Source organism: Dermacentor albipictus, chromosome 3, assembly GCF_038994185.2.
Source record: "Dermacentor albipictus isolate Rhodes 1998 colony chromosome 3, USDA_Dalb.pri_finalv2, whole genome shotgun sequence".
In the NCBI taxonomy this organism is placed as follows: Eukaryota; Metazoa; Arthropoda; class Arachnida; order Ixodida; family Ixodidae; genus Dermacentor; species Dermacentor albipictus.
In genome coordinates, this window is record NC_091823.1 from 33271643 (window position 1) to 33291203 (window position 19561).

Sequence of the window (19561 nt, forward strand, 5' to 3'; positions counted from 1 at the left end):
TGCAGTTGTTTGCCTGTGGCTCACCTAGTAGTCTCTACCAGCCGCAGTAGCCCAGTGGCTATAGCATTGCACTGCTGAGCTCGAGGATGCGGGTTCAAATCTGGCTGCAGTGGCCACATTTTTATGGGGCCAAAATGCAAAACACCCGTTAAAGAAATCCAGGTGGTCAAATTAACCTTGAGTCACCCTCTACGTCATACATTGTGGGGGCTCAAATGTGCTTTTGGCACAACCGAACGACAACACAGTAGTGCAGACAGTCACAAGGACACTTATTGCGTCTTTATACACCAATCTAGCTAGCCAAATTATTACCGATATAACATGCCGATGGGTGCATGACAAATCAAGGAAATCTCGACTCATGACGACTGGATAGCGGGCGAATATGTTCGCTCGCATGTTGGACACCAACACCTAATCGTTTCTGTGTACAGTCACGTGAACGGTGGCGCATTCGAATGATCGTGTAGGTCCATCCTGGTGCATTGCTCCCAAGCCTTTCACAGGATGGTCCCTCGAACGACTAGCGAGCGTGCGAAACATCCACGCAGCTAGCCGACCCCAAGCCGAAGAGAACAAGCTACACCTTTTTGCACCCCGGTAATCCCGCCATTAAGTGGTGTTTGCAGCGCAACACTCACACCATCTTTTGTGCTAGTCTGCAACTGCATTGACTGCCGCCAGCGCAAAGCCGGACTACAGGAGGCACAAGCCATGCTGGGAAAACAGCATCAGGGCAACCCTATAGGGTTTACAAGCTCCTTTATCTTTACTATACTATACTACACTATACTAGCCCCCTATAGCTACCCTCAGCACTTGAATGTCGAGCATCCCCACATCCCCCCCAACCTTAGATCACTACGCACTTTGGCGAAACATTCTACACGGTCTAGCATCAACACACGCTTTGTGTTGATGTGGCTGTGTAGCTGTGGCTGCACCGAGGATGTGTCCATGCATTGTTGTCCATAACCCGCGCCCCGACTTTGTATCTGGAGTACATCGCTGAAATCCGTTGGTCACAGCAGCTGCTCTGCAGACTCAGCGACACGATTCCAAGCCAGGATTCCAGAAATGGCAACATAGTAGTCAGTACAAGCTAGCGTCTCTCATGCCGACATGCCCTGCTGGCGAGAGCTGCAATAGCTGTTGGTGACTACTGGCTTTTGTCCCAGCAGCCCAGGGTTGCCAGGCGGACACAGTTGGCTGCTGAAATCACTGCGCCTGGCCGGCCGCAGGCATCTCTGTTGCCTGGTCTGGCCTGACCATTGTACTGGGCAGCAGAGCAGACTATGGGCAGCTGACAGAAAACGAGGGATAACTCCGTTAACTCCGGATAACTGCTCCGCACGTTAACTCCGGATAACATGCTCCACAAACACTGTAGACCAAGGGAGGGCCATTCTGCATGCTCATCGCCTGCTTGGTGAGATGTCCAATTTGGCTACAAAATATCAGGCGACTACTCAGATACTAAGTTCACATGAACAAAGCTCGCTTTCTTGAATCGAACCAGTAATTTCAATTCGTGCGAGGTTGGCTAGAATGAGGGAAGCAAAGTGCGACACCTCAGCGCCATGGTTCACCAGATTGTGTCCCTCCATGTGCGACAGGCAGCTCCGAAAAGCCTTAGGCGTAATGAGTTGCTACCATGGCAACAACCAGCATCCAAAAACAACACCCAAGATGGGTGCAAAACAGGCAGCCACAAGGACACATCAGCTCTATGAAGGGGTCCTACTCCGCTTGGTGTAAACAGCATCCAAATGGACGGCGTCTACCGTCCCAGACTGTGTTGGAGGTCTCGGCACCAGGCTGCAACACCAGACAGCCCATAGCGGCAACTGTGGTCTGAGCCGCGACTACCAGAGTCAAAGGAGTTAGAAGAACTCGGACCACCCACGAGGCTTACATACTCACTCACTTCAGGCTTGCCAATGCTCTGGAGGTGCTAGGCCTTGCTCTACCAAGATGCAGACCATGTGACCCTCGTACCAAGGAATGTTGCTTAAAAACACTTGCAAAAAGGCTTAGCATGTTGAAAAGTTAAAACATGCTACAGCAGCCATCACTTCGCTCAAGAAAACACACCGTCGATGCTACCAACCAAAATCAACGCTAGGCCTATGCTTCGGTTCAAACAAATGTTGTCTTGAACCAAACAAAGCTGTCAAAACTATGGTTAGATGCCTGAAAAGCTCCACGTTGGGCAGCCAGATCTGAGGTCTTGAATGTGCTCGTGGGACGAACAAGGGACCAGACAGTACTGCAGACTATCACAAAGGTATTTATTGCGCCTTTTATACGTCTGTCTAGCCAGCCGAATCATTACTAATGAAACATGCTGATGGGCTCTCGACAAATCTCGGAAGTCCCTCTCACCGTGACGGGATAGCAAGTGAATATTCGCCCCTATGTTGGACACTAATGCCTAATCGCCCATGTGTACAGTCACATGAACGGCGGCACAGTTAGACAATTTAGACAAGTGTTCATAAGCCTTTCACAGGACAGTCCCGCGAACGGCTGGCAAGCGCATGAAACGTCCACGCAGCTAGCCAACCCCAAGCCAGTGAGGAACGGCACCTTTTAGCACCTGAGTAACCCCACTGTTAGGTGCTGTTAGCAGTGCAGTGCTCATGCTATCTCTCGTACTAGTCTGCAACTTCACTGACCGCCGCCAGTGCGAAGACATGCGGTGAAGCCAGACTAGTACATGCCACACAGGATGCACAAGCTGTGTGGGTAAAATGATATCAGGGGATGCGTAAAAGTTGGGCGTCGTCCTAACCTCATTATCAGGTCGTGGTTTTGGCACATCAAACCCCCATTTTTTTTTTTTTTTAACCTAATCCCTGCCATTGCAATGCTGTAGTAAGTACAGCTGTTCTGTGAAGTTGCAACTTCATATTTACGTCTTTCTGGAAGAGTTGGGACATCTCTGAATAGTATGCCCTGCAACCAGCTTTATGTCTATCGTCAACTGTTTCTACCAAAATAGTGTCTCACATGCCTTTGTTCTTATGGCATTATAAGCACTTATTATTATTAAAATGAGAGTATGTACTTATGGTGCATATTTATACAAAATTTTGACTGTGCCATCGATTGGTCACTGATATTGGAGGAAAAATAATGTCCTCAGTAACTTTGTTCACAGATTTTGATTGTGTGGTTCTGTTTTGTTTGATACTTGTCTATAAACGTATATGTGAGGAAACTTAGGTAGAAGGCATGTTTTGCAAAACAAAGCCTTGTTCTAAATGCTTAATTACAAGAAAGCCTGTATAGTTTCATCTCCATGTCCATGTTTTACGCTGTGCCACATTCGAGCCAAGCCGAGCTTTCCGTATCCACCAGTATTCCCTTGTCCTCACAGCGCTTCTTGAAGAAACTCACACGAACAGTAGCATCATGTTTTCCTCTTGATAGTACAGTAGGAAGCTCTGTGGGGTGCATGTGGTTGTTATGGTAAAAAGAAGGCAATTTGTAAAAGATGCCCTACCTAATAGAACAGCAAATGCTTCAGCCTGGTGATCTCGTTTTGATAGTGAAACGCTGTTGATTCATTTCATTACTTCTATGTTCTACATCTTTCCGTAACCACTGTCACCAACTTTGGGATCATCCCATTTCATTGCCTGTGGCAATGCAAAGGATGGGAAGATAGTGTGTGCATTGATCAAAATTCTTTGCTTAATTTATTGCACTTTAACTAGGAAGCAAAAGAAAGAAGGATGTTGACCAAGTTATACAGGAAAAGAGACTACAAGCGTCAAATCTGTTTTTAGCCAGTTTATTCAGCTAGATTGCAGTGAAACCAAGCGATTTGAGAGGTGCTTTGCAACCTGCCAATGGTAGGTGTTGCACGATATTGTACATAACTGAATAAGATTTCACAGGAAGCTAAAAACTGTTTCATGTGCCATAGCCTCCTATATACACTCTGTGCCTGCTGTATCATCGAAAAACCAAGGAAAAGCAGCTGTCATTGGAACTATGGTGCATTTACGTAGGGTTGTCTTGAGTGCACTTTCTACATTTTTGGCGCTCATTGCTGACAAGAAAAAAAAAGAAAAGAATTGACATCATTCAAAGATTGGTAGTGGCCAAAGGAAATATGAATTTTTTTGTCTTATGTTGCTTTTCAAAATGAAGTCATCTGCTACATCAGCTACCACCACACACGAACACTGTTGTTTCTAGAGCACAGACAAGTCTTTCCCTTTACCATCAATGGTCTTAGGGTGCTGGCAAGGTTTCATCATTACCCTGCCCGAAATACCATGACCCTTGCCCTACATAAGTGGCGCCTCCGTAAAGGGGCAGCAGTTATTGGGCGATTCAGCAGGCACAGAATATGTACAGGAGGCCTCCACATGACTGTTTGAGTGTGGTCTGTGGCACTGTTGGAACTCCTTGGTGGTGGGTGTCCTCTCTCTCTCTCTCTCTTTCTCCTTCTCCTTGGTGGCTGCTTGGCAGGTGTGCCCTCACTGGCCCAACTGCAGCAGGTTTTGCCACCCATGGTGGGCAGCAGCCAGGAGTCTCTGCCGTCAGCAGCAGCAGCCGCCGCAGCAGTCGCCGGTCAGTGCGCTCTCTGCTGCCACCGCCACTGTATTTGTGGACAACTTTCTGTGGCGCTTGCCATGGTGGCTCGGTGGCTATAGTGTTCTGCTGCTCAGCGCACGGCCGCGTGTTCAATTCCCAGCCATGGCAGCTGCATTTTGATGGGGGTGGAAAGCAGGCACACTTCAAGTTAATTGAGAGCTAGCCCCCACTACAGAATCTCTAATAGCTTCTCTGTTGTATCGTGATGTAATTAATTAATTAATTAAGCATGCACGAAGAACCTCGGAACCATGCAATGGACTTGTAACAGGTATTTGCTAGAAAACTAGTGGCTTCCAGTGGCATCTTCAAAAAAAATAAAGCTTAAATATATGAGCATGCACATCATACAAAATTTTTAAAAATCTTTTCATGGAGTTTAACGTTCAAAAGCAACACTGAGCTATTAGAATTGCCATTGTGGAAGGGCTCCAAATTAATTTTGACCAACTGGGGTTCGTTAATGGGAACTTAAATCAAAGTACATGAGCTATTTTGCATTGAGCCTCCATCAATATGCAACCACTGCATTTGGTAAACAAACTCACTACCTGGTGCCCAGCAGCAGAGCACCCCAGATGGTTGAAGTTAATGTGGGGACCTCTCACCCCCCCCCCCCCCCCCTTGGTGCAATATCAGATGCCACGGTGGTAGCACTCTCGTTTTTGTGCAGTTGTCTGTGCAGTACCACGTGCATTATGCCTATTTCAATGATTTGGAACAATCACCAAATCGTCCTCCCACCGTGGGATCTACACTGCACCATGTGCTGCCGCCACGTAATGTTGCAAAGGGCGGGCGGATCAGAAGATCACGGTTCAGCAGCACTTCGTTTACGTGTTGCCGACTGCTGATAATGGTTGGCGGTGACATTCCACCTTTCGAACGTCGCATTTTTTTTCGCCCAAAGTGACATAGATAACTTAATTTTACAGCTCTTGTGTGACTGACGTGTTGTCTAATGCCGAGGCCACTATGCCCGAGACCTTCACAGAATGGTGGCATGCTGCAGTAGTTTCCAAAGTTTGCACTTCTGTCCAACTAGAATGCTTCGCTCTGTTGTGCAGAATACAGCCATGTCTCGCTGGTAGTAAAATATATCACTAGTTCTAGTTTTTAAAAAGCCGATTTTGGTCTTTAGGTGGACATTTCTAATGGAAATCTGCAGCTAGGTGCAGGGACGTACCGGGAACAAAAATAACACTTTAATTTGGTTTTCGGGCCACAAAGGGCTGCGGAATTGTAACTGCTGATGCCAGCTTTAGTGCAGTTAATATAACGAACTACTGATATAACGACCACTTTTTGTAGAACAATCGAGTTCATTATAGACGGGTTCAACTGTATTGAAATCAGATGTGAAAACACTTCATGATGCTGTATTGAGGTTATAAATACGTGGTGTTTTATGAATAAGTTATAAAAAATACAAAAGCTAAGTACTTCATTATATGAAGAATTTATAGTGAATCTTGTTGTATTGAGCTTTAACTGTACAAGCTGTAACTGTTAAGTATTAATTTTATATTTTCGCGTTCCTCTTCTGTGTTTTTGGCATAAAACATTGTTACAAATAGGGTGCTGTCAAAATATCTGCACCATTTGGCGCAGTAACGTGTGCAGAAGCTGTTGTGCCCCTGTAACTATCCCTTCATTGCCACCGAAAGTTGTCCACGACTATATATCTTCTTTCCTCTGCTTCCTCTCTTTCACCTCCTCTGTTGCCACAGCTCACTGCTTCCGCCAATGCTTCTATGTTACTGTATGCAGCTGTTCAACTGCCGCACAGCACATGACCCTTTTGCATAGCTCTCTGTAGCCCTCCCAGAAAAGTCTGCAGAGGGTATTGCCATGTGGCAGGCAGTGGAGACGTCATGCATGGTGGGGCCTCTGAGATGGTGTGCGCACTCCAAGGCAGTGTTTCTAGACTGCTGTGAGTTTGCAGATTCCACTTTGGAGTTTGCAACAATGACCATTCTTCCATTGCTTGGTACGCCAGCCATGAGGTTCACTGCATGCTATACTGTGTGCCGCTACACGGTAAACAGTGAAGGGGGTCTGAGGCATGTTATGGCCTTTGAGATCAACATCTGCTGACGAAACAAGCCTTTTTCGTGGCCTCCTTTGGCATCCTTTGCACGGATGCTCCTATATATCTATGCATTATCTTAAACTAGGCTTTTTATGCAGTCCAAAATTTCGGTGCAGTTGGCCTTTAAAAGGTAGCTTTAGCTCGGCTGCTCCTATCTAAATGCACGTAAATGGAGAATTAGTTTTTCTCGACAACTACTGCACCAAACTTGACGAGGTTTGTTGCATTTAAAAGAAAAACTTAAAAAGTGGACAAAATTGATCTGTTACACATGACCCTTAAAACATTTACTAATATGGAAATAAAGCTTTTGCGGAACCCTTGTACATAGTGTAACCAATTCACGTAAGATATAAATTGACATATCGAATTTGTCCGCTTTGAATGTGCTAATGGATTCCATTTACAGAACTGCGATAGCTGTTCTTGATACAGAAATTTTTTGTAAACTTTGTGCTTCTATTTTTTTTTTCTTTTTTCAAACTTGGAATTTCTTGAAAATTTTTTAAACAAAATTCAGACCCTAAATCGAAATTCCGCTTTCAACAGTCGCTAGAATTTAACTTTCCCGCTCAAATGCAACAAATTTCATTAAAATTGCTCCAGGGGTTATCTCAGAAAAACATTTTTTTGTGTTTTACATGTATTTGAATAGGCCGCATCGTAGTTGGCCCCAAGCTAAAGCTTCCTCTTAAGGGGAGTTTTGCAGCTGTTCTTCTGCAGCGAAGGCAGGCATGCTTGATATCAATAAGCAATGCGACCTGCCCCAAAGACCCCAATTTTTTTTCTTTGAAATGCAATTATTGATAATTGTAAAATAAATGTTACCCTGCACACATCTCACACAAATAGACAATAGTACCTTCATTGTGCAGCTTTTTTTAGCCAGTCATCCGTAATTTTTGTTTCTCACGTCGTTTTTTACCAGCTCCACATTGGAGGTCAACCAGGAGTTTGTACAGCTGCGGCGGTAAACATAGCGTCACTAGGGCCTCAGTGAGAACTTGCAGGTGATGTCGGTAATGGATGATCTCTAAGAGCCAGCCAATACTAGACCCCTAGTATTTCCGACAAAAAGTGTGAGAACTCGCTTATACAGCTTCACTGTCTTTGATGTATCAGTTGATTAAGTTGGCATACATCTGCAAAGAATGTTTTTCTTTATGACAACCAGAGCTTATTTTTAGGTGTCCTTCTCCTCCTGCAGAGCCGTACAACCCAGAAGCCCCAGGCATGGAGCGTCCCCTGAGAGTGGGGCCGCCCCCTTTCTGGGGCCCACCACCAGTCTTCCACGCAGCCAGGGCCCCCCACAGGGAGCTGATTGGAGTGCCAACTGTGCCCCCTTCGCAGGGTGAGCACTCCGCAACTGGGAAGCTGCTCTTGCATGTTGCAGAAAGCCACAAAGGAACATATAAAAAGAGTGATTGGAAATAGGAGTGTTAGTGGTTCTTGGCAAATATGACACAGATCTCCCAGAACATGGCCTCTAAAAGCTACAGTGTACTGAAGCAGCTGCAGATCTTGGAGGTCATGCCTAGCTGTTGTGCTGGCTCTCTGCATTACTTCCGGCGAGTGATGATAGTGGCAGTGATTTCGTTCTTTCTTTTGTTTCTTTTTATTTATTTCTGTTTGTTAAGGCATCAAAGACATCCATTTTCTAGCTTTCCGTGTCGCATCTATTCATTTTTAAAACGAGAAGTAATTTAGGGAGGCTGCTTTATAGGTTCTACATTCTCTCATACTTTGTGTAAAGGCCGCACTTTCCTTTTTTTTTTTTTTACAATTTTGACGAGGTGCGGCCCTTAATGTGGGACTGAACCTTTTGGTGAAAACGGTGCTAGTGTAGCCGGTGGCTTGGGCATGCCCTAGATCCCCTGATTTACCATTGCATCAGAAGTAAACATGCAGCTCTCACAATCTAGTAGCAGCACATAGAAATATGCAGCGCACAAAAATTTTGTTTCTGGATTTTGGGATGCCAAGTTACGGGTGTGGCCCTTATACGAGTCCACACAGTACGCTTTTTACGCAGTACAACATTTTTTTGCAGTGAACCTTTAACAATGTTGCCTAGACGCTGCTTTGGTGTGTCTTTATGCACAATTTTTTCTCAAATTTACCTTAAGCAGTGTGTGTAGTGTAGTTAATGATTCCTTCTATTTGACTGTAATACAGTCAACGACCAATTTTTGGGACATGCCCGACAATTTGACGCCTTCGTGTCACCGCCCGTACCCTTAGAGCCAAGGTATAAGAACACCTGAAATTTCAGACACATTAACCCTTTTTCCAAACCTTTTGCCATTACCATAGGTCCGAAACGCAATTAGTTGAAGCCACTATCACTGCTATTTTAACTATGTCGCAGCCTCGAACTGGCATTCTCACACGCTGATCTGCTGGCAGCTGTAGCCATCACCATGGCAACACTAGGCCTAGCTGCTTTGACGTTTGCTACCCGGCTTCCTGCTGTTCGCTGACATGTTTTTGATTGAAAGAATTCGCTGCTTTCGGCAATGGCACTGACTCCGCCTTTGTAATCCGCGCCAGTGGCTTTGAAGCTCGGAGAGCATGTGAGCTTCGTGTCAATACAGCAGTGTTAAGCACTGTAACTTGTGTAATGTACTGCGGTGAAGCATACCAAGACTCGAAAGATGCAACTCTCACGGCACACAATATGTATCCCTTAATTATGCACGCATGCACCTGCCATCTCCTGTCACAGTACAACAACCGATATGCCTAATAAGTGTACCGGCAAGCCTTTAGAGCTATTTTGGACGTGCCTGTGGCAATTCGAGCCCTTGGGGGGGGGGAGCACTAAAAGGCATGCATTCATTTTTTTAGATGTTTTCACGGCCTCTAGGGAGTTCGAAAAATGAAATGTTGACTGTATGATTGCATTGTTTACAAGACGGATGTATAGGTTCAGTTTCACTAAAGGCACTTTTTCGTCTAATCACTGTGGAGGTGTGTTTAGGATTGTCTCTACTGTAACATTAATGCTTGCAATAGTGAACATGGAGCTCTCTTATGTAGTAATGCCGATAGTAGGCTAAAAAATAAATTTGCTTGCACTAGAATTCTTTATCATTACTGTTGGTGCTCTATGGCTGTTATGAGTCTCCTTGCTTTGTCTTTCTTTTTTTCAGCTCTTTGTTGTTTTTATGTATTCTTTCCTGGGCCCTATTCTTGGCCAAGCATGTGGGCAGTGTGTGTCATGCTGAATGCCATTGTTTTGTACCTTTTTGTTACTGCACCTTTATATGGATAAGAAAAAAATACAAATGTAGTTTAGACTGATAAAGTGTTTCTTCAAAACTCTATTTTTGTTAGTTCTGCAGGAGGTTGTGATTATTGAAGAATAACCCCCGCATTCAGAAATGCACCTAAACTTGAAGCCCATGTGTGACTTGATATAAATGAAGCCTGCTGGAAATGCGCCCAATGGGCTCATTGCATTTCCTCTGGGGCGTTCATGGCAATTGTTCATTTAAATCAAGTCAAGCATGGGTTTCAAGTTAAGATGCATTTCTGAATACGGGGGTAAGTCCAAACTTTCCCCCCTCTCTTCCCCCCACCCCCTCCCTGATGCCTGAACCCTAGGATTGGTATGTCAGTGTGGTGTCATGGACTTATCAAGCCTCCTCTTATAGTGAAGGTGTATTTTCTTGGTTTTGTATAGGCATAATTTTCTAGTAAAGCTCAACCAATTTTTCTCTTTAGTGTCCCTTAACAGTGATAACCATGGCAACATTGACCTCGCTGCAGCCGACTTGAGTCAGCCTCCGCCACCGCCTCCGCCTGGGCGCACTGTTCTCGGTCCGCCAATGGGTCCTCCTCCTCCAGGCCTTGTGCCTACGGAGGAAGGGGGCGCGCTGTCCGCTGCCCCTCCCCCTCCGTTGCCCCAGGGTCCGCCGCCACCCATGCGAGGACCACCCCCACCACCGCCCCACCATCATCATCCTCATCACCCTGGTGGCTCGCAGGGAGGGCCACGCTATGGAAGAGGGTCAGTAGTCAACTTCCTTTTATGTTGTGCAACATTTTTTGCTACCATCGAAAAGGGAAAACTGAGCAGAAGCTCAGTTTATTTCATTTATGCAATTCAGTAGACCAGTACATGTCCAACCTAGAGAGGGAAACATACGTGCAGTATAGACACTATGGCATTGAAGAAAAAGAAAAAAATTACACTGCTGAGCTGAAGTTGTGAGTTCGATCTTGGCCGTGGCAGCCACAATTGAATAGAAGTGTCGTACATGAACACTTATGCACTTAGATTTAGGTGCATGTTAATGAACACAAGGTGGTCAAAATCAATCCCTCACGACAGCGTGCCTCATAATTTGATCGTGGTTTTGGCACCTAAAACCACCGTAATTTTTTTTTTTTTAAATGGCAGTAATACAGAATGTCAATACAATTTTAACATTGAACTATTCACACAGCAGGTCTTTGAAGCGCAAATTTTTCTGGAAGTAAATTGCCGTCGGAGATTGACTTAGCAAGTGGAAAGATCCTTTTTTTTTTTTCCAAACAATTACTTTGTAACAAAAAAAAAAGTGTGGCAGTTGAAGCATGAGTTGTGGATTTGGTGATTGCTGTTCTTCAATTGGTCGGCGGAGGTTGGTGAAGAAGTTTACATTTGATGCTGCACGCTTGTGTTGTAAACAGGGTGCTTGTTCTCTTTTGCCATGTGTGCTGTTTTTGTTGGCATTGGTATGAAAGCATGGAGAAGGGACATTCGGCTGCGACCAGAGAGTATAGGGAGCTGCTCCATAAGCATAACCGGTTTGTTGCGACGATACGGATAGCGATGTCATGGCCTCTTGGTGGGTTCTTCCCTTCATGTCTACAACCATGCCTGCTACATTGCTCTGGGCATGGTTCATGGTGTTCCTCAATACATTTGGAAATGCTTGAATATCAAAGTGCGACACTCAAGGCCTTGAAAAAGTTGTAAAACTTTCGTGACGTGCTTAAAAATTCTTGAATTTCGTTTTACAAAGCTTAACTAATTTTGTTTGAACGTCTGGCCACTAAGCGTAATTCAGAAGTGTTTGCAGAGGTTAGATTCTGAGCCTGTCATAGGTACCCTTTCTTTTGTGTCCATTAAAGCATTTAAAAAAAAAAGAAAAAGAAAAGTTTCCTCATTGTCTCAAAGATGAGACTATCTCTAGAATAGCGCACATGCATGTGTTTTTCTTCTCTTTCATTTTTCTTTGTCTTTTTTTTTTCTTACAAAGCTGTTATTGAGCGCTTGAGCATAATGTTTGTGCTTTTACTGACGATTGCAGAAATCAGTGCTCTAATGAGCTCTATGCAACATTTGAAGTAGCTACGTGAAGCCATGCTCTTTATGGTCTCTTTCTGAAACAGGGGAATGCACGGCAGTGGTGGGCGGGGTCGCATGGACTATGGTCGTGGTGGCATCAACAACCGGGCAGCTAACCACTACGACCGCTGCGAGCTTGAAGTGCGCAAGGTGCCACGAGCTCTCAACACAATCACTCAACTGAACAACCACTTCTCACGCTTTGGAAACATCGTGAACCTTCAGGTGCACCATGCTCTGTGTTTTATTGAAGCTCTTGAAAACAAAGTTGTGGCGTGATGCATAGAGTTTCCTACGAAAATTACTGGAGGGAACTCAAGCACTGTGATTGCTCAGCTACTCCATGAATAATGGGTACTACTGTAAAACCTTGCTAATTCGGCCATTGTTACCGTATTTACTCGCATAATGATCGCACTTTTTTGTCAGAAAAAATTGACGCAAATTCAGGGGTGCGATCATTATGCGAATTAAATTTCCTGCGGAAAAATTTTTTTTTTTTTCGTCCCGCGTTTGCTGCGGGATGCGGGTGCGGGACACCAAAACAAAAATGGCAGCCGGCGGAGCAAGCCGGACGCGCCGAACGCGATCTTTTTTTTTTTTTCTTCTCGTGAGTACATTACGTGCATTGAACCAGTTTCTTCCGTGTCAGTGATGAATAATATAGTTAATATCGGCAAGTTTGCAGCAATAACATAGCCATGTGCACTTAGAGTGGACAGAAACAGATGGGCGCGCTTAGCTGCCAGTGACAGAAACCCATGGCCGGTGTGCTTTGGAAACTGCGGCATCTGTTTTCACTACTATCCTAACACGGCACGTTTCCGCTAAGGGTGGGCGAATATCTTAGCTGTGTTACAAGCGTTGGCGTATGAATAGGGTACACTTTTAACGTATCGGTGTAAACGTGGCTACTATCATTGCCGCGCGCGATTTGTTGCGTGCTCACGAGTGCAGATGAAAAGAATCGAAAGGCGCCTTTTTTTTTGTTTTTGTTGACTACAACCATTATAAAGCCTACCCATAATAAAGGCAAGTTTGGTTGTACCTCTTTTTGCCATGGAAGTGCGGAAAGTGATGAAAGTAATGAAATGAGGCATCTACTTAAGCATGTTTGGTGCGTGCAGACGAGTCGTTCGCGTAGCATTCGACAGATGGTAAGCGCGATCGTTATTAGCTAGGCTTGGCACACGGCATATCGCTGCGGCAAGTTCAGGGTGCGATCATTACACGGGAAATAAAAAAAATCGAATTTTGACGACAAAATTCAGGGGTGCGATCATTACGCGAGTGCGATCATTATGCGAGTAAATACGGTAATTAGGAAAATCAGATAAGGCAGACAGTTCTTTGGTCTTGGCAAGCATGGGCATTATTCAGTGCAGTCAAACTCCCGTTAAAGGGACCCTGCGCCTGAAAACTTTTGTTTTAATTCTTGATCTATTTTGATGAAACTTGCTGAGTTTATGTATTTCAATGTGCTAGATTTAAATATACATCCAGTTTTCTTGCAGAGTAAACAACTTTACAGAAATTGAAGAAATTCAGCTTTATAGCATAATTTGCTTGGAGGTGAGCTGTCTACAAAACTATGCATGGCATAATAAATATCGACATACGACTTAAAATGTTTACATTAATGATACACTCATAATTTGCATTGGCTGGAGCAGTAAACAATTCTAAACGTTTGTCAGTGTGATGTAGAAAAAGAAAATAGCTTCCACTTTGCATAACCTTTATGTTCATTAATTTGTCGAGCCTGTCTAGGCCACGTGGCACCAAGTAGAACATTGTGCATCATTTACTATCCGTAAAAATCAAAATGTGAGGAAGAAATAAGAACACATTTCATTTATACAATCTCAACTGTCTGTCTATGGATCAAACTTCACTTACTGCGCATACTTAGACAAGGGATCAAAAGAACGACGAAGACAAGCGCGGTCTATGGAGGTGCTGCAATCGAGGTTCCTAAGTGTTTTACAAAACTGAGCCCTTCCAGAGCTTTAGTTTGCATTGGCATGCCACTTTTGATAGCAAATAGTAATAAGCGTTTGAATCATGACATATAACAAACATGGATATAACGAATTAGATCTAAAATTTTTAGCGCTGATACAGTCAAACCCACTTATAACTATATTAACTATATTCAGGTGCCACGAAAATTCAATTGTTATAACTGGTAATTGTAGTAATGGGGTTGCATAAAAAAAATCAAAATAGGGGGATGGCAGAGCCGTTGTGAGAAAACTATAATGGCGGTGAGGCCCACCACCGTCCTCCATCTGGCTGCTGATTGTGTGCACTCGTTTAACTGCTTCCTGGGTGCTCCGATCGCGTGTAACAAGCCGTGGCTGTCGGCATTAAAGAATGGCACTGCTATAACAACTGCAAAGAGGGGTCAAAGGTGGCAAGTGATACGCAAGCACCGTCAAGGCATCACTTTGGTGGCCCCACAGGGGGCCTTTTAAAAATTGCGAGAAGGCCGCTGCGGCAGCCTGTCAGCTTGAAAAATCCAGAAGCAATGCTGAGGCGAGGTCGCCACAACCATCTCCCACATACTTCTCACTGGCTTGCATGAGAAAACCTTATGTCCAACAGCCTTGCATGCTCTACGCAAAGCTTGCCGACATCCTTCTCCAAGGCATCCAGGTACTCCGCATAGTGCAGCAGAAGGTTCCTCGCAAGAACGAAGCCCCGGAGGGACCGAATCATCTGCTGGACCCCTTGTGAGGACATTCTGAGGCAGTCTGCCCTGCCGCGTCATCACTGCCGTCGCTGTCTGATGCGAGCACATTCGCGACGATCGCCTCATCGGGCAGCCTGCCCTATTGCATCATCACTGCCATAGCTATCCGATGCAAGCACGGTCGCAATGATTGTCTCATCGGTTAGAAGCTCTTAGTTTCCAAATCTACAGCCGTGCGCTTTCTTTTCACTGGCAACATTGTGCATTGCCGATGATCAGCGGGTGGATCAGTCATCTTCCGTTTCGGTGGCGAAAAACCCTGTGGTCGGGAACGATTTCAACGCAAACAAAGACCAACGCGAGCAATTAAGCTGCTTGCAGAACTGCTCTAAATGAGGAGCCAGCGAGCAACACGTGGGCAACCTGCGAGCAGCGCAGTTGGCGCTGACTATTCGTGTTTCGGAAGGTGGTACGGCGTAGAGCTGTGGGCGCAGCCGAGCTGTGTATGCAGCCTATTCATGTTCGGAGGGGTGAAAGGGCGACGGGAGAGAGGCGCACGGAGATGGCTAGAAAATGAGCGCGCAGCGGTTGTTGGATCAGCGGCCCACCGTGCAGCGGCTCGAATTTCTCGTTTTCTTTTTTTCTTTACAAGGATTTCTCATTTCACTACCTTCTGGCTTGGACACCCAGCAGCCGAACTTCATTGTTATAACCGATAATGCGGCATCGGGGCACTATAGTAAGCGGGTTATTTCACCATGGAAAACATACAAAATTTGACGATGCAGCAGCTTCTCATTATAACCAATATATTGTTAAAACTGGTATCGTTATAAGTGGGTTCGACTGTATTAGCATGTAATTAATATAGTATGCTTATAGTGAATATCAGATAAACTAGCATATTTTCGTGTCAAATGTAACATAATTATGATGAGATTCAACTGCACTGAGTAAACACCGCTGTTTCTCAAACTGGCATGAAGTTGTAAAAACATTGACAGAGTTCAAATAGTGTTCAAAATTAGTTGTTGAAGTAGTTTGAACAGTGTCAAAAATGGGTATCAACATTTTTGTGTCATTCATTGGTACTGGCCATCGCAGAACTGCTGTGGTAACAGGCATTTTTCTATTGCACACTTCAGGTATGCTATGACGGAGATCCCGAAGCAGCCCTGATTCGTTTCTCAAACCATGCTGAAGCCAATGCTGCATATCGGTGCACAGAGGCAGTGCTGAACAACCGTTTCATCAAGGTCTTCTGGCACAACAAGGACCGAAATGCGGTGCCCACCGCGAATGGCAGTGGATCTGTGCAGGACACTTCTGGTGCGTCTGTCGCTTCTGGTGGAAATGCTGGAATGGCTAACCAGCCCACCAATGGTGCCACAGGTGCTGCTGGTACAACGGAGACGTTACCCACCAAAAACATCAAGGACCGGCTAGGTGCACCCCCTGTCGAAAAGGTGAGAAGGTGCCCGTGTCCAGAAATGGTAGGCACGTGCTTTTGAACTTCTTAATTTGACACAGGCACCGTAGCACTGAACCGAAGGACAGACATGGATGACGGGCTATTTTCATGTGAAATTTTTGTTTCTAAATGTGACATACTATTTGTGCATGAGCTCAAGCAGCATGTCTGTCCTTCCTTTTGTTCATGTCCGTCAGCCATGCACCATGGCTCCTAAGAGAAATGAGTTGCGATGCTTCTTCAAAGGAACACTTAGAGGCCTTTTTTTTTTTTTACCATAGTAGCTGTTGTGGGGCTCTTTTCTAGTTCAAGATGATGTGGGCTGGTGAAAGAGGAAAATTGTCATCGACCTGATAGTAGCATGAAGCTATGAAGGAAACCCGTACGTACAAGTTGCTCGAAAAGAAAGCTTCACAGTTGAAGAAAAATTTGTCTTAGTCTGGAGATTGAACCCGGGACCAACACCTTTCCGTGCCAGTCATTCTACCACCTGAGCTAATCAGGAGGGTAACAGATGTATTTATTATTTATTTATTTATTTATTTATTTCATTAATAGTGCCAGTCTTCGTTTGAAGGCCACTCCAGCCCTTATCCCCGCCCTCATATTCTTCAAGATCGTGCTGAGAGTGCTCCGCAGAATTTTGCACGCTGTGGTGACATCCGACTTCTCGCCACATTCGACTTGATTTGTGATTTCGAGCTTCAAAGCGAAAGGCAAATTCTGCCGCTTCATCACAGCAACAATGTGGGAGAACACCCACAAGGCGCAAACACACTGAACCAGAAAAGCAGCGAGACAACTTGCACTTGCGCCATCTTGCACGGCGAGGGCACGCGAACCTCTAATTGGCTGTCTGAGCAAGCACTGCAGGTGGGCCAGGATCATTTTTTGCAGAGGGGTCTTGACAGCTTGCCCGACGTGGCATGATCACGGGAGGGAGAACAGTTGGATGGAGCCGCGCCACCGTCGCAAGGAAAAGCCAACTTCTGGGGGCACTTTTGTGCCGCTTGACATTCAATATGTCGGGAGTCGCAGCTATTTTTGTTTGATATAAGCGTAATTTGTGCTATATATACTCATTGTAACTATACCGTGTTCATAAATTGTTTGATATGCAGAATAATTCGATGTAAACGGCTTCAATATAGTTAGGTTCAACTGTATCATCGTTATCATGCACTCGCTGTCATACTTCATTATCATACAACACTAGAAAAGGTGTGAAGTGCAAGTTCGCCAGTGACAAGAAGTGTAGTGCCATTTCAAGAAACATGAATACGGGCATGCGCACACAGGAGCGAAAAGAAAAATGGGGAGACTATGTGAGCAAGATCAAAGCTTAAAGAAGGATAGGCAAAGGTAAGTGAAAACCAACAAAGTTTGAAAAAAGGAATGATTTAAAGCATATTCAAAAATGCCTTGAGAGTTGGACATTCCAAGGCATCGTGGCGCAGACTGTTCCATTCTCGAACGATTCGCGGGAGAAAGAATTCTTAAATCTGTCAGTTTTACAAGCAAAGTCATTTAGCTTTTTATAATAATGCGATCGCGTTGGGCATCGAGAAACGTGTTCAATGTAGTGATCTCTGTTTCACCTAATTAAGGTTACCATGGTAGATAGGTGCATGTGTTTCAGTCTTTCTCGATGTCTTCTTACCTGCAGTGTTTCTAGGTTAGCTCCAACTAAAAGAACACTCGGAGATGATTTCCTACTATAAGAATTAAAAATGAATCGGATTTTTTTTTTACATTTTCAAGTTTTGTTACGTTTGCTTTGATGTCAGATCCCAAACAACCGCGGCGTATTCCAAGATAGGCCTAACGAACGTTTTATTTGCTATTAATTTGATTTCATGTCTGGCCTGCCGCAAAGACCTTAAAAAACCTAGTTTGCGCATAGCTTTATTTTGAATGTAGCATGGTCATTTCATTTAAGATCTGATGTGATAATGATGCCTAGGTATTTGTAGGTATCTACGAAGGATAAATGCTGACCATTAGTCATATAGGAAAAGGTTAATGGCTGCTTTTTGCGAGTTACTCTCATGTATACTGTCTTTTTCATTAATTTTCATCTGCCACGTTGAGCACCAAGGCTCACTTTTGGATAAAGCTACCTGTAGGAAGGCATGATCGCTTGGGCTTTTTATCCCTTGATAAATGATACAATCGTCCGCAAATAACTTAATATTCACATGTGTATCATGAAATATCTCGTTACTAAAAACCAAAAAGAAAAGTGGACCTAGCACGGAGCCCTGTGGTATACCAGACTGAACTGATGCTACACTGGAGCTTGCACCTTGAAAAAATAAACTCCGTTGCCGATCACATAAGTAGGCCTCAATCCAAGCAAGCAGTGTACTGTTTTTCAATATGGCTTGCAGTTTTAAAAGTAGTTTCTGGTGAGACACAAGATCAAAAGCTTTTCAAAATCTATATGTATGATATCGATTTGGCCTTGCTTATCCAAAACTTCAATAAAATCGTGGATAGTTTCCAGTAACTGTGCTATTGTTGACAGCCCTTTGCGGAAGCCATGCTGTCAAGAATCAATTGCAGGGCAAGAGAAAATTGAAAACTCTAAGTATAAGGGAGGAGGGAAATGGCAAATCAGTTCCTAGAAAAACCCGCTAGGTGAAAGAAGTGTTACGAAAGGGAAGAAATTGTCATCCACTCGAGGGCAGCACGTAGCCACAAAGGAAACCCGTACTGGTTACTCAGAGAGTAAGCTTCGCAGTTCAAGAAAAATCTGCCCTCAAACCAGAAAAAAATTATTTTCCACTACTTGGGTAAGCTTCACAGACTAATCATGATGTTATTATAAGGCTGTTATACATTTACTGCTACATACAAAGGATACAGAGAGTCTGATAAAGTGTTGGGCTACTGCAGTGTCTGTGCTGCAGAATCACGTAGAACTGTGTGATTTTAACAAATAAATATGATCAAACCTAAGTGTAATGAAATATGTGATTTCTCCCAGTTCTTTCCTTTCTTTCTTTCTTTTTTTTCCCCCCTTGGTGGCAAGGGACTCTACCTTATTTCTCTTCATTTACAGCTTAGACTGCTTATAACGTAAGTCACCAGAGCCTCAAATTTCTGCGCTATAAGCGGTGCTACAATGCAGGGCAGTCCACTTATAGTGATACTGCATAATAATGACATATTGGTTATGACGATGAGTCAACGTAAAGTAGCTCTGAATCACCCTTTAGGCTTGGTGAAAGAACAGTCCACAGATAGCATACGCTGCTGCGAACATCTCAGCCAAATTTTGCAGTCGTATGCGGGTGCATGGATCTTGCAAGCAGATCGTGAAGTCTCCTTTCTTTCAAACATTCTCTT

General features: G+C 44.4%; 1 protein-coding gene across 2 annotated transcripts in view; it reads left to right on the forward strand.

Moving 5' to 3' along the window:
• The window catches only part of swm (Zinc finger protein swm), a 74653-nt gene that overhangs the window by 15650 nt on the left and 39442 nt on the right, over positions 1–19561 (forward strand). The window contains exons 8-12 of one of the 2 annotated variants that reach the window (XM_065433270.2): positions 4489–4590; positions 7914–8057; positions 10478–10718; positions 12089–12269; positions 15885–16205. In XM_065433270.2, the coding sequence (XP_065289342.1) occupies positions 4489–4590; positions 7914–8057; positions 10478–10718; positions 12089–12269; positions 15885–16205 (989 nt within the window). The remainder of the gene's footprint in view (positions 1–4488; positions 4591–7913; positions 8058–10477; positions 10719–12088; positions 12270–15884; positions 16206–19561) is intronic. The other variant, XM_065433278.2, reaches the window with a different exon arrangement.